The 13346-nt window shown below is 45.7% G+C and overlaps 1 protein-coding gene across 1 annotated transcript in view; it reads left to right on the top strand.

Moving 5' to 3' along the window:
* The window catches only part of zfhx4 (zinc finger homeobox 4), a 205793-nt gene that overhangs the window by 188962 nt on the left and 3485 nt on the right, over positions 1 to 13346 (top strand). Inside the window, exons 8-11 of the mRNA XM_034164139.1 lie at positions 3741 to 3874; positions 4839 to 5039; positions 6835 to 6955; positions 8429 to 13346. The exon at positions 8429 to 13346 is cut by the window's right edge and continues 521 nt beyond it. Of these exons, the coding sequence (XP_034020030.1) occupies positions 3741 to 3874; positions 4839 to 5039; positions 6835 to 6955; positions 8429 to 13346 (5374 nt within the window). The remainder of the gene's footprint in view (positions 1 to 3740; positions 3875 to 4838; positions 5040 to 6834; positions 6956 to 8428) is intronic.

Raw genomic sequence — 13346 nt, 5'->3', positions numbered from 1 at the left:
TTGAGAAACAACATTTTTCTTAGGATTTATTATAGATTTCTTAGCTTTTTATTACAAAAAAAAACAACATTTTTCATGTGGTCATTATGGGGTGTTGTGAGTGGAATTTTGGGGGAAAAATGAATTTCATCCATTTTGGAATAAGGCTGTAATGTAACAAAATGTGGAACAAGTCCAGCGCTGTGAATACTTTCTGGATGGACAGTAATTATTCTGTGTTGCTTTTGAAGAACAATTTTTTTGGGGACAGAAATATTCCAAGGTGTCTGGAGTGCTGAGGTTTTTCCTCACACCCCCCCCCCCCCCCCCCCCCGCGTGCTCTGTTTGAGCACATACTTGCATATTTAAGTGCGTGTAAGCGCAGCGCCCTAAACACCAGTGACAGTTGCAAATAAAGATGGGTGGTTAGTGCGCCGCTCTTTCCCCCTGCAATGCAAAAGGGGTTGAGTGTCATAAATCACCTTTTGATTTATCTAATCAAGCAAGGTCCTGCTGCATGCAGGCATTTGTCATTGGGGGGCTCGGGGGTGGGGGGTTGACGGTGGTGGTCGGGGGATGGGGGTATTCTGCCCCTCCGCTTCAGTGGGCTGCAGCTGGTGGAGAACACAGGAGGATGGAGGAGAAAGAGGACACGCTCATTAAGTGCGGGGTGCAGAGACAAAGGAAAACGAGGCAAAATATTTTCATTTCCTCTCATAAATTTTTCGATTTGTTTTGTATTTATTTGTGTCACAGGTAATTATATCCTTGGAGGACAGTCTACAATTTTCCAATGCAATTCTATTCCTCAAAACAACTTGAGTATTTGCTCGTCGGGCTTGCCTTTTAAAGCTCCTAAGTGGCCACAGAGAAAAAGCTCTCTCTCAACATTCAAGGTTAACCTCAAGGTTTACCTCACTTGACTGTTGATGAAAGTGCAATGTCGAAGTCATATGTAAACCAGAAGGACGAATCTTCTTCACGCTGCACAAACATACAGTTACATTCAATATGACAGGAATCAGTGGTGATGTGTGAGCCCGCCCACACACACACACACTCACACCCTCCCACACCCTCAAACCTAACCCGACCGCTGCTGCATTGTACATGTGTTTGCAGCCTCTTGTCCGACAATCGCCTCATCTCCTCTCGTGGGGATGTAATTTAGTTGCAAATTGACTGGAAGGTGGAGGCTAAAAAAATTGAAAGTCGAAATTAGAAATGGCCATAATAAATATGGGAGGTGTGGTGGTGGTGGAGCCTTTGCAAAGGTCAGGTGATGTGACCAGTGATTCCAGGCTGCACCTGAACTGACCAGTGGCGTGTCAGGGGCCTGTCAGGAAACATATAATGCACGCCGAAGCCCTGCAGGAGCCATCACAGGCAGTGGAAGACAAGATTACCTCGCTATTCTGAGCCGCGGAGCAATTCTCGGATGTTCTTGGAAATTCGCACTGTGCCCTTGTGTTCCTGCCCCCCTCCCCCTTTTCTCTCTCGTTCTTTTCTCCTCTCTCTCTCCCTCTCTTGTCACTTTCCTTGACAGGCCAATATTTCAGGCTACAGATATAGGGGATTACAAATAAAATAAGTGGAACGCCTACTTAATGCAACAGAATTAAAATGCATGAACGGGTCGGAGGAATTGATACGCGCCCAATACAAACATGAGCCACAGAATAATATGAAATACAAAATGTTTTTTTTTCCCTTCAGCCTCCTCTCCATGTATCAGCGCTTTGATTCTCCCCCCTTTCTTTTTTTCCATTTGTGCATCTAGCGTGAAGCGTTGATTCGCCAGAGTGAGGCTCACATATTGCCTTGAGTGACCAGACGGGGGTGGCGAGGGAGAGGCGGGGTGATGGCTTAGGGAGAGCGAGCTGCTGTTGCTGTGTCTTTGTGTTGTTCCGAGTGGGTAAAATTGCAGTGGCAGAGTACAGAGCGGCGTGTATCTTTGAAGGAGGCTAATGAAAGATTTATCAGCGGCTGCAGCATTTACTAAATACGACCAGCGGCTGATCTCGCCACGTTCGGCGCTGCTGTTAGCGTCGCATGCAAACAGATGCAAACATGCACATGTGCAACGCCACGGCTGCAAGTCCAACTGTGTCCCAACCAACTCCCCCATGCACACACACAGACACACAAAATGTAGCATCTTGTGCAGATGCAGGAGTCGTGGAGGCAGCTGGGGAAATGTATATGAAGCAATGAAGTGTATAATATTACCATAACATTTAACATATGTCGTGCTGTGATAATGAGCCTGCACCAGCGTTCTCCATTTCACATGTCCTCGGGGCTGCAACATGTCAGCGTGCATGAATTTGAATAATACAGTTCATGCACGTATGCACACTCCTGCTGTGCTGGTGTCCAGTCATTAAAAAAAACTCAAAATCACAGAGGTCCCGCCCACTGTAAATTTGGTAAAGTAGGTTGTTGAGACGACAGCAGCTGCAGGAGGTCACGTGATCCTCGATGTTTGTCTGCCGACAAGACATCTCACAAACTAAAGATGGATTTTAATAAAATCTTAGGTGAGACTTTGTTCAGTTTGGGGATTGTGGGAGGAGTTTGCAGAGTATTGATAACTGTGCTTAAAATGCCGCTGGATGATGTGTGCACGCCCTGTGTGCCCTTGAAGAAGGGGCACTGACACATGTCCTGCACAGGAATTCTTTGTGATTCAGTGCCACCACCGTATCACCGTCTTCTGTCCAAATCTGAACCACTTCATCATTTTCCACCATGTTTAAGCTGTTTTGGCTCCAAACCGTTTGAATTAAACAGTTACGACCTTGAATTTGACCTTTCAAAGTCACACACGTTGACCAACTGAAAGCTAATATCGGACTTCATATTACTGTTTAATATGAAATATTCTGAATATCCATGAGATGCCAAATAAATAATAAATAAATAAATGTTAGGAAATAAATTATTTAAAAAAGTAAAAAAAAAAAAAAGAAGTAAGATTTTTTTATTTTGTAAATTAATAAATTAAAAAAATACACATATTTATGGTTATTTTTTCAAATGTGATCAAAAATAACCAAACCATTTAATTTAAATTACATGTTTCAGGTTTGAACGTAGGCCGTGGTGTTCTTATGTTTGGGAGTGGGTGTACAATATTTCAACATTAGTCACAAATTTTGAGTTTGGTCTGTGACTTCTTTTTTTTTTTTTTTTTTGGACTGATGTTTCTCAAAATCATATCATTTTGTCCTTGAATAACCCTCAATAATTCCACCACGTTTGGTCCAAATCAGATCAAGACTGTTCACGTTATATTGTTCGAACGTGGGAAGCATGAAGCTGAAAACAAAAACTACCGTGTGCTGCCGTGGATCTAATATTGTCTGTTGTCAACTGGAATTTTCTCAAATCTTACACATTTGTTATAAAATCTAGGGATTTGTTGGAAAACAACATAAATTGGTAGAAAGCGAATTCAAAATCAACAACAAATCAATGAAATAAGGCTGTTTTTTACTGTTTGATGGTTTGCTGTTTGTTTGTAAGATCGTGATGTGAATAAAAACATCAAAATCGGATCACGTTTCAGGGTGAATCATGCGAGCAGAAACCCACCCTTTGGTCGGGATCTGTGGGGTGTGTATGTACATGTGGTGCGATCATTATTATGCATATTTGTTGTGATTTGATGTCTGTTACTCGTTACAGTTGTACTCTTTATAAAAGCTGAAGAACAGCGTTACATTTTCAAGCGTTTCATTCTGTCTGTGTCTGTGCAGGAGTGAACGCTGCACCCAAAGAACTTACAGGACCCAATGCTTTGGTTAAACATTCCCTCCTGCCGGATCGACAGATCGAAAGTCCCCCCAAAAGGTCCAAGTCAGCCGAGGGGAAGACGTCCGCCAATGAGCAGGTAAAAGTTTGACATCGTCTTTCAAGAAGCTTCTGGTGCTCTGAGGAAGCCCTCTGGCCAAAACGCATCAGCTGCTATTAAATAAAATATGACAGTGTGCAAATAGTGGCTGTTTTAATGGAGGTGTTTTCAGAGTGCACACCCAGTTTTTGTGTGGAATGCTTTGGACTAAAGGTCCAATCACTGGAAAATCGCTGGTTTGATTCCCAGCACAGTAGAGAATGTGTGTTCCATCTGAGGCGCGTGGACTTTTCAGGTTGTTTAGATCTCTCACATGCAGGTTCTTCTGCTATGTATCTTTTCTACACCTAGAATTATACACACCGTCACTGCAGGGCGACCTCACGCCAAGATGCTGCAAGAAGCAGAAACGCTAAGCTAATCATTTAGCATCCGCTGCTAAACGTGCTCCACCAAAGGGTTAAAACCTTCCATGGGGGTCCCTGACAGAGCTCCTTAGCATCGAGCAGAGCAGGCTGGCCTTTGTCTTCTTAAGTTGAATACCTGCGCTCGCCCACAGCCTGCCTGCATGCGGATTCCTCCCATTTTGCATCTCTTTAAATTATATGTGTTTTTAAATTAGATTATGAAGTATTAGCTCGTCTGGTTCCGGGCCCTGCGAGGAGGGAGGACTTAGTCATTTCAGAAATGGATTTTATTAATACAGGTGCTGGGGCGGGCGGCAGCTATCTTCAGACTACTCCCTCTAATGAGGGCATGGCTCAGCCTGGGAGGACACACCTTTGTTATCTGTAATCTCCTGATTACAAATTCCGGCCAATCGTGTTTTCTGCTAATAAAATTGCAGGAGTTGAGAGAGTTAAGTAAATGGCATGATGTATGGTTGAGCTGTGTGTTGAGGTTGGTACGGTGTTAGTGGGTGGAGGTGACCACGACTCAGTTCTTTACTCTGAAGCCTCTGTTTCCAACCAGCGACTGAAGGTGCTGTTTTTGTGTCTTTTAGATCCAGCAGTGTCCCTACTGCAACTACAGCAGCAAAGATGCCAACCAAATGCAGCTCCATGTGATGTCTCAGCATTCCATGCAGCCGGTGATCCGCTGCCCACTGTGCCAGGACGTCCTGAGCAACAAAATCCACCTGCAGCTGCACCTCACCCACCTGCACAGTGTGGCGCCAGACTGCGTGGAAAAGCTAATTTTGACCGTACGTAGAAGGAGTGATTGTGTTTTTTTAAAAGAATGAGGCCATTCTACAAAAATGAATGTAAAAAAAGGGACAATTCCACTCATTTATTTCAGGGCGAGGCTGCAGGTTCCAGACATGTCCACAGAGCACCCCTCTGACAGAACCCAGTAGTATTAACAATGCATAAACAATGTATTGCAGGATTACACAGTAGCACCACTTTTACTTCCTGTGACTATGGTACATGAGATATTGTTGAATTGTTGCCATGTATTGCGTGAATTCTGTCAAAATTCCAAATGGTGACACAAGTTCCGCAAAAAGATCAAGAGTTTTAAATTTTTAGGGATTGTTTTCAAAAACTTGTCATGGGGGTGTGGCACTACAGTACAGTATTAATCATTACATGGCACTACTGGGTTCTGTCGGAACCACTGAGAGTGTTGGCGCACCACTGTGTGGAAAGCTCTCATAGCTCGTAAGATCGTCCTTTATCTATATCAGCTGACGGGGCAGATCTAGTTCTGGGTGGGCTGAGGGGTGGGGGGTTGTGATTTGGTTGGGTGTGCCAAAGACACACCTCTTCTCGGCGGGTCAGGGCATGAACCCTGAAAAAAAAAACCTTAAGCCTTTTTCGTGCATTTTAACGTAATCTGGGAAGCTAAATACTGACTCGCTAGGCAATTTCAGTTTTAATTCTTTTTATTTCTGTAGCGCCAAATCACAATAATGTTGCCCCAAGATGCTTCACATGGGTGAAGTCTAACCTTGGCTTGGGGTTGGTAAGGTTAGACCTTACTTGTGTGAAGCACCTTGAGGCAACTTTGTTGTGATTTGGTGCTACATACATGAAAATAAATTGAAATTGAAATAACCTTTCCAACCTCCCCTGAGCAAGCATATAGGCAGCAGTGGTAAGGAAAAAACTCCTTCTGGCATTTATGAGGAAGAAACCTCAAGCAGACCAGACTCAGAGGGGTGACCCACTGATTAGGCCATTGTTTTTAATACACAATTTTTTTTAACTCATCATCATCATCATCTCATCAACAACAGGACCAACAGGACCACATCATCTGCAAAAAGCAGTGATGAGACCCTGAGCCCACCAAACTGGAAACCCTCGTCCTCGACAATTTTTTTTAAACATGGTAAATATTCTAATTCTGCATGCAGCAGTGTGCATCAATCAGCCTTTTTTATGCAAGACCTTTCCCATATTTTATATCACTGTTGGTCAGCAGCTGGAGGCTGGGCCGGGGGGGGGGGGGGGGGGGGTTCAGCCCTCCTTGTAGCTCCACCACTGCAACATATTTGCATTTGTTGTTGCAGCAACATTACAGTTCTTTCCAAGTTGAGGCCAGTTTTTACTTCTGCGCTGCTGCACTGATGCACCACTTCTGGCCAATGAAAAGAAGAGAAACATGCATAATCAAAGGTTGCAGAGACTTTTTGACATGTCGATGTGCATCCTGGTCCGCCAACTCTCAACTGTGTGTCATCTCTGCTGAACAGCAAACAAAGCTAATTGGCTGAATTTACTGCTGTGGACAGGTGATAAAATAATGGAGCAGCTAGAATAAGTCAAGGTTTCAACCAAACAATGAGAAAAGTAGACAAATGCCATGCCCACAGGAAGTCCAGATTATTGCTTTCGACATTAATTCTCCTGTGAGAGAAACATGCTATGCTATCCTCACAGTTTCCTCTCCAAACTTCTTGCCATCGTGTACCTCTGCAGCACAGAGAAACGTTTTCAAGCTCCTACTATCACATGTAATGAGTGCCTTTTTATTGTTGTTGTTCTTGATAGGTTGTTGGACCTGACACAGCATCACCAAATAACATAATGCATCCCCAACCCGGACAAGACAAAGGTCTCTCTTTAATGGATTCCTCTGCATCTCTTTCTGATGGATCAGGAAAGTCTCAAGGTAAGCAGCATGTGGAAGTTACTTATATGAGGTCTGTGAGAAAAGTATCCGACCTTTTTATTTTATGCAAAAAATATATGGATTTGATTCATATGTTTTTACGTCAGCCAAGCTTGAACCTTCGTGCGCATGCGTGAGTTTTTTCACGCCTGTCGGTTGCGTCATTCGCCTGTGGGCAGGCTTTGAGTGAGCACTGGTCCACCCCTCTCGTCGTTTTTTCATTGCGAGGAAATGGCAGAATGATTTGGGCTTTGTTCCATCAGAATTTTTTCAGAAACTGTTAGAGACAGGCAGCTGGAAACCATTCGAAAAATTCACATGGCTTTTGGTGAAAATTTTATGGGTTTCACAGAGATTAAGGAGTGTTACTACCGCTTTAAGGACGCCCACAATGGCGCACGGCGAGCCGCGCTCCGAGCCGCGATCGACAGGCAGAAACGACCATTTCATTTCTAAACGGAGGGCTGTATGGATCCGGGACCATCGTGTGCAATTTCTCTGGTTATCACAAGAGCTGGACATCAGCCATTTTCTGACAGATTTCACTTTTAACAAGAGATTTTGTCATGGAAAGCCATGCGGAGGCTTCGCGCGTCACGACGGATTCGCTGATGGAGCGAGACAAAGAACACCTCCGTTTTGGAGTGTCAGAGGACAAGTTGGGACATGCCCAGCCCTCCACAATTTCTCTTATACTCACTCGACTGGTAAGCCACTGAAAGCCGAGATAGGCATGTCCCAACTTGTCCTCTGACACTCCAAAACGGAGTTGTTCTTTGTCTCGCTCCATCAGCGAATCCGTCGTGACGCGCGAAGCCTCCGCGCGGCTTTCCATGACAAAATCTCTTGTTAAAAGTGAAATCTGCCAGAAAATGGCTGATGTCCAGCTCTTGTGATAACCAGAGAAATTGCACACGATGGTCCCGGATCCATATAGCCATCCGTTTAGAAATGAAATGGTCGTTTCTGCCTGTCGATCGCGACTCGGAGCGCGGCGCACCGTGTGCCATTGTGGGCTGTCCTTAAAGCGGTAGTAACACTCCTTAATCTCTGTGAAGCCCATAAAATTTTCACCAAAAGCCATGTGAATTTTCCAAATGGTTTCCAGCTGCCTGTCTCTAACAGTTTCTGAAAAAATTCTGATGGAACAAAGCCCAAATCATTCCGCCATTTCCTCGCAATGAAAAAAACGACGAGAGGGGTGGACCAGTGCTCACTCAAAGCCTTCCCACAGGCGAATGACGCAACCGACAGGCGTGAAAAAACTCACGCATGCGCACGAAGGTTCAAGCTTGGCTGACGTAAAAACATATGAATCAAATCCATATATTTTTTGCATAAAATAAAAAGGTCGGATACTTTTCTCACAGACCTCATATTTAAAAAAAAAGCAGCAAAATTGTGATGATTATTTATTTAAACAAATGAGAATAATCAAAATGGGAATAACTTACATTTATTGTCTTTTTTAAGGAAACCTCTCAAAGGATGAGCTGACCAGTCTGCAAAAGAATGAATTGGACCTGCAGGGTCAGGAACTCAAGCCCCCAAAGGAGGCCTCCGAGGCCCCTGACTGGAAGAGAACCAGTGGTTTAGGGCATGACAGCAAGTCACCAGATGTTCTTCAGGACCACTTTAGTGAGCTGCAAAGGCTCCAGCAGCAACAGCAGCAGCTCTCTGTGTCTGATCGTCATGTCTACAAATACCGCTGTAACCATTGTAGCCTGGCCTTCAAGACCATGCAGAAGCTTCAGATACATTCCCAGTATCATGCTATCAGAGCAGCCACTATGTGTAGCCTTTGCCAGCGCAGCTTCAGGACATTCCTGGCTCTCAGGAAGCATTTGGAGAATGGACACCCTGAACTGAGTGAGGCTGAGGTGCAGCAGCTCATAGGGAATCTTCCGCTGAATGGTGACATCACAGAGAGTGAGGCCAGGGCTTTGGAAGAGGCTCAGGCCTTTGAACACGACTTGGACAAAGAAGATGAAATGGACCAGGAAGACAAGCCCAGTCCTACAGGAAGTGATAGCAGCTCTCTGTTAGATGACATGGGAACAGAACCAAAACGGACCCTGCCATTTAGAAAAGGGCCAAATTTCACAATGGAGAAATTTCTGGACCCTTCCCGGCCTTACAAGTGCACAGTATGCAAAGAGTCGTTTACCCAAAAGAACATCCTCCTAGTCCACTATAATTCAGTCTCCCACCTACATAAGTTGAAGAAAGTCCTCCAGGAAGCCTCCAGCCCAGTTCCACAAGAGACAGGCAACAGCATTGACAACAAGCCTTTTAAATGCAATATTTGCAACGTCGCTTACAGCCAAAGCTCAACACTTGAAATCCATATGAGGTCAGTGCTCCATCAGACCAAAGCCAGAACAGCCAAAACTGAAATGAGCAACAGCAGCAGTGTCACCGGCACGAGTGGTCCAGCACCAGCAAAAAGCCCAGCCCTGTCCACGCAAGGGAGCAACAACATCAGCAACTCAGACACTGCAAGAAGTGCAACTCCCTTGACAAACAAAGAGAACACAGTGGAACACAAAGAAACCAACAACAACAGCAGCAGCAACACAAAGCAAACCGCCACTACTGACCATGTCTCAGCACAGCCGAGCAGCCATCAGTCAGCACAGGCCTCAGCACAACTACAGCTGCAGCTTCAGCACGAACTCCAGCAACAGGCCGCCTTCTTCCAACCTCAGTTCCTTAATCCAGCTTTCTTTCCTCATTTTCCTATGACCCCTGAGGCATTACTACAGTTCCAACAGCCACAATTCCTCTTCCCCTTCTACATCCCAGGGGCAGAGTTCAACCTTAGCCCAGAGCTTGCTCTACACTCAGCTGCAGCTTTCGGAATGCCTGGTCTTACCGGATCATTTCTAGAGGATCTGAAGCAGCAGATGCAACAACAGCACCAGCTGCAGCAGGCTCAGGCCCAGCAACAGGCTCAGCAACAGCAGCAGCAGCAGCAGCAGCAGCAACAAGCCTGTCAGGCCCAAGTGCAGATTCAACAGAAGAACCAGCAACTTCAAAACCAGAAACCCAAAATGGAATCCAGCACTTTGTCTGTCTCTGAAAATCAGATATCAAGAGAAGCCGAAGAGCACCTGGAGAAACAAGAAAACAAAACAAAGATGGAAAATGGAGGCGATGCATTAAATGATGGAGGGAAAGATAACAAAGAACTGAAAAAGTCAAAGTTTCCAGAACCTTTAATTCCTCCACCACGTATTGTGTCGGGGGCTCGAGGCAACGCAGCCAAAGCACTGCTGGAGAACTTTGGATTTGAATTGGTCATCCAGTACAATGAAAACAGACAGAAAAACCAAAAGAAAAGCAAAGATGGAGTTGAACAAGTGGAGATGAACACGGATAAGCTTGAGTGTGGGATGTGTGGAAAGCTCTTCTCCAATATGCTGATTCTCAAAAGCCACCAAGAACATGTACACAGTCACTTTTTCCCTTATGTGGAGCTTGAAAAGTTTGCACAGCAGTACAGAGAGGCATATGACAAACTGTATCCTATCAACCCGGCTTCACCAGAGACTCCGCCACCGCCACCGCCGCCTCCTCCTCCTCCACCTCCTCCACCGCCTTCCGCACCACCATCTGCTCCCACCCCAGTAACTGTTTCTCAGCCTTCTTCTATAGCAATGACAAAGCCCCAAACCCCAGTACCTTCACCGATTCCTGTCCAGACCCAACATCAACCCACTCACCAGGCTCCTCCACCCCAGCCACCACCCCCTCCACCTCCACCACCCACAGCTCCACCTACTCCATCCCAAGTTCAGCTCCCGGTCCCCTTGGATCTTCCTCTCTTCCCACCTCTGATGATGCAGTCTGTTCAGCATCCAGCCCTGCCCCCACAGCTGGCCCTCCAATTGCCGACTATGGACTCCCTTTCCACAGATCTAACACAGCTCTGCCAGCAGCAGTTGGGACTAGATCCAAACTTCCTTCGCCAGTCCCAATTTAAACGACCACGCACACGTATCACTGATGACCAGCTTAAAATTCTCCGTGCCAACTTTGACATCAACAATTCCCCGAATGAAGAGCAAATTCAGGAGATGTCAGAAAAATCTGGCTTGCCACAAAAAGTTATCAAGCACTGGTTTCGTAACACCCTCTTCAAAGAGAGGCAGCGAAGTAAAGACTCCCCCTACAATTTTAACATTCCCCCGATTACTACATTGGATGACATTCGAATGGAGGCCCAGCTTAGCACACAAGAATTCTACAGAACTGACTCAGCCCTGAACAAGAGGTCATCCAGGACCAGATTCACAGATTACCAGTTGAGGGTACTCCAAGATTTCTTTGACACCAATGCCTACCCAAAGGATGATGAGATTGAGCAGCTCTCTACTGTGCTCAACCTCCCAACCAGGGTCATCGTGGTGTGGTTTCAAAATGCTCGTCAGAAAGCTCGCAAGAGCTATGAGAACCAGGCAGACTCCAAAGACAATGAGAAAAAAGAGCTCACTAATGAGAGATACATCCGAACCAGCAACATGCAGTACCAGTGCAAAAAGTGTAACACTGTGTTCCCACGTATCTTTGACCTTATCACTCATCAGAAAAAGCTGTGTTACAAGGATGAAGATGAGGAAGGAAATGAGGACTTCCATTTTGAAGAAAATAATGATTATGCTGAGCAGTATTCAGCAAAGTGTACACAACTAATTTCAGATCCACTCAGACAACCCCAAGGCACTTCCACCAGTTCTGGCTCAAGCTCCCCTGTGATGCCCTCTCCTCGTGCCAACATGGGGAAAACCTCCCCAAAGCCAGAAACCGCCCTTGAAACGGAACCAAAACAAGTTGATGCTGTGCACTCGCCAGTGACCAAATCACTTACAGAACCTAGACCATCTAAGGCTTGCACACCTCAGCCACCACCCCAAAAACCTCCCCAGCCACAACTGTCAAGACCTCATTCCCAGCCACAGGCAGCTGCAGTTCCCTCAAGTCCACTCTCTTTGGCCCTGTCCTCTCTCACAAACAGCCTCCCACACCAGATGCTGCAGTATCAATGTGACCAGTGTAAGATTGCATTTTCAACTGTGGAGCTGTGGCAGGAGCACCAGCACATGCATTTCTTGGCTGCTCAGAACCAGTTCCTTCACTCCCAGTTCCTTGAACGACCCATCGATATGCCCTATATGATATTTGACCCCAACAACCCCCTCATGGCTAGCCAGCTGTTATCTGGAGGCCTCTCCCAAATACCCTCACAGAGTAGCTCTGGTTTGACTTCAGCTCCCGGTTCTGGGACCATGAAGAGAAAGCTGGAAGACAAGGATGAAGGTGTGACAGATAAAGATGGTGGAAACAGTAGTGAAGAGCAACACAGAGATAAACGCTTGAGGACCACCATCACACCAGAGCAACTAGAGATTCTCTACGACAAATACCTACTCGACTCCAACCCCACAAGAAAGATGTTGGACCACATTGCACGGGAGGTTGGCTTGAAAAAGAGAGTTGTGCAAGTTTGGTTTCAAAACACTCGTGCAAGAGAGAGAAAGGGGCAGTTTCGGGCTATAGGGCCCTCCCAGTCCCACAAAAAATGTCCCTTCTGCAGAGCACTGTTCAAGGCTAAATCAGCTCTTGATAGCCACATACGATCAAGACACTGGCATGAGGCTAAGCAGGCAGGATTCAGCTTGCCTCCAAGCCCAATGATGAATCAAGAGAGTGAAAGAGGTGAAAGTCCAAATAAGTATAATTTCTTTGACTACCCACAGCTGCCTACTAAGATTGAGCCAAGTGAGTATGAGCTGCCGACTGCATCTTCAACTCCAGTCAAAACATCTGAGACACAAGCAAAAAACTTCTTAAGCCCTTCATCATTAAAAACTGAAAACTGTGATGAAACAGAAGGGCCAAATGTTAATTCAGTAGAAACCACACCATATGATCTGAATAAGATGGACTTTGATGAAACATCATCCATTAATACAGCCATTAGTGATGCTACAACTGGAGATGAAGGCAACAACAATGAGGTTGAGAGCTTCACCGTCAATGGAGGGGACAAGCTTGGTGAAAAGAGTCACCTGGCAACAAATTCTGATGGGGGGAATGACAGGTTCCAATTCAGCATGGTCAGCCCTGCCCTCAGCTTCTCTGGAAAAGACTGTGACTCTTACTTCAGCTCCAGAGATGATGAAATGGATGAAAGCAATGACAGGAGTGAGTCATCGAGCCTTGCTGACCCAAGTTCCCCGAGTCCCTTTGGAACAGGGAATCCTTTCAATAAGTCAGGGAAAGGCAGCAGTTCTGGGGATAGGCCAGGCCACAAACGCTTTAGGACCCAGATGAGTAATCTCCAACTCAAAGTCCTCAAGGCGTGTTTTAGTGACTACCGCACTCCAAC

Source organism: Thalassophryne amazonica, chromosome 1 (genome assembly GCF_902500255.1).
Source record: "Thalassophryne amazonica chromosome 1, fThaAma1.1, whole genome shotgun sequence".
Classification (NCBI taxonomy): Eukaryota; Metazoa; Chordata; class Actinopteri; order Batrachoidiformes; family Batrachoididae; genus Thalassophryne; species Thalassophryne amazonica.
Note: the sequence above shows the minus strand (reverse complement) of the source record. Positions and strands in the feature narration are given on the sequence as shown.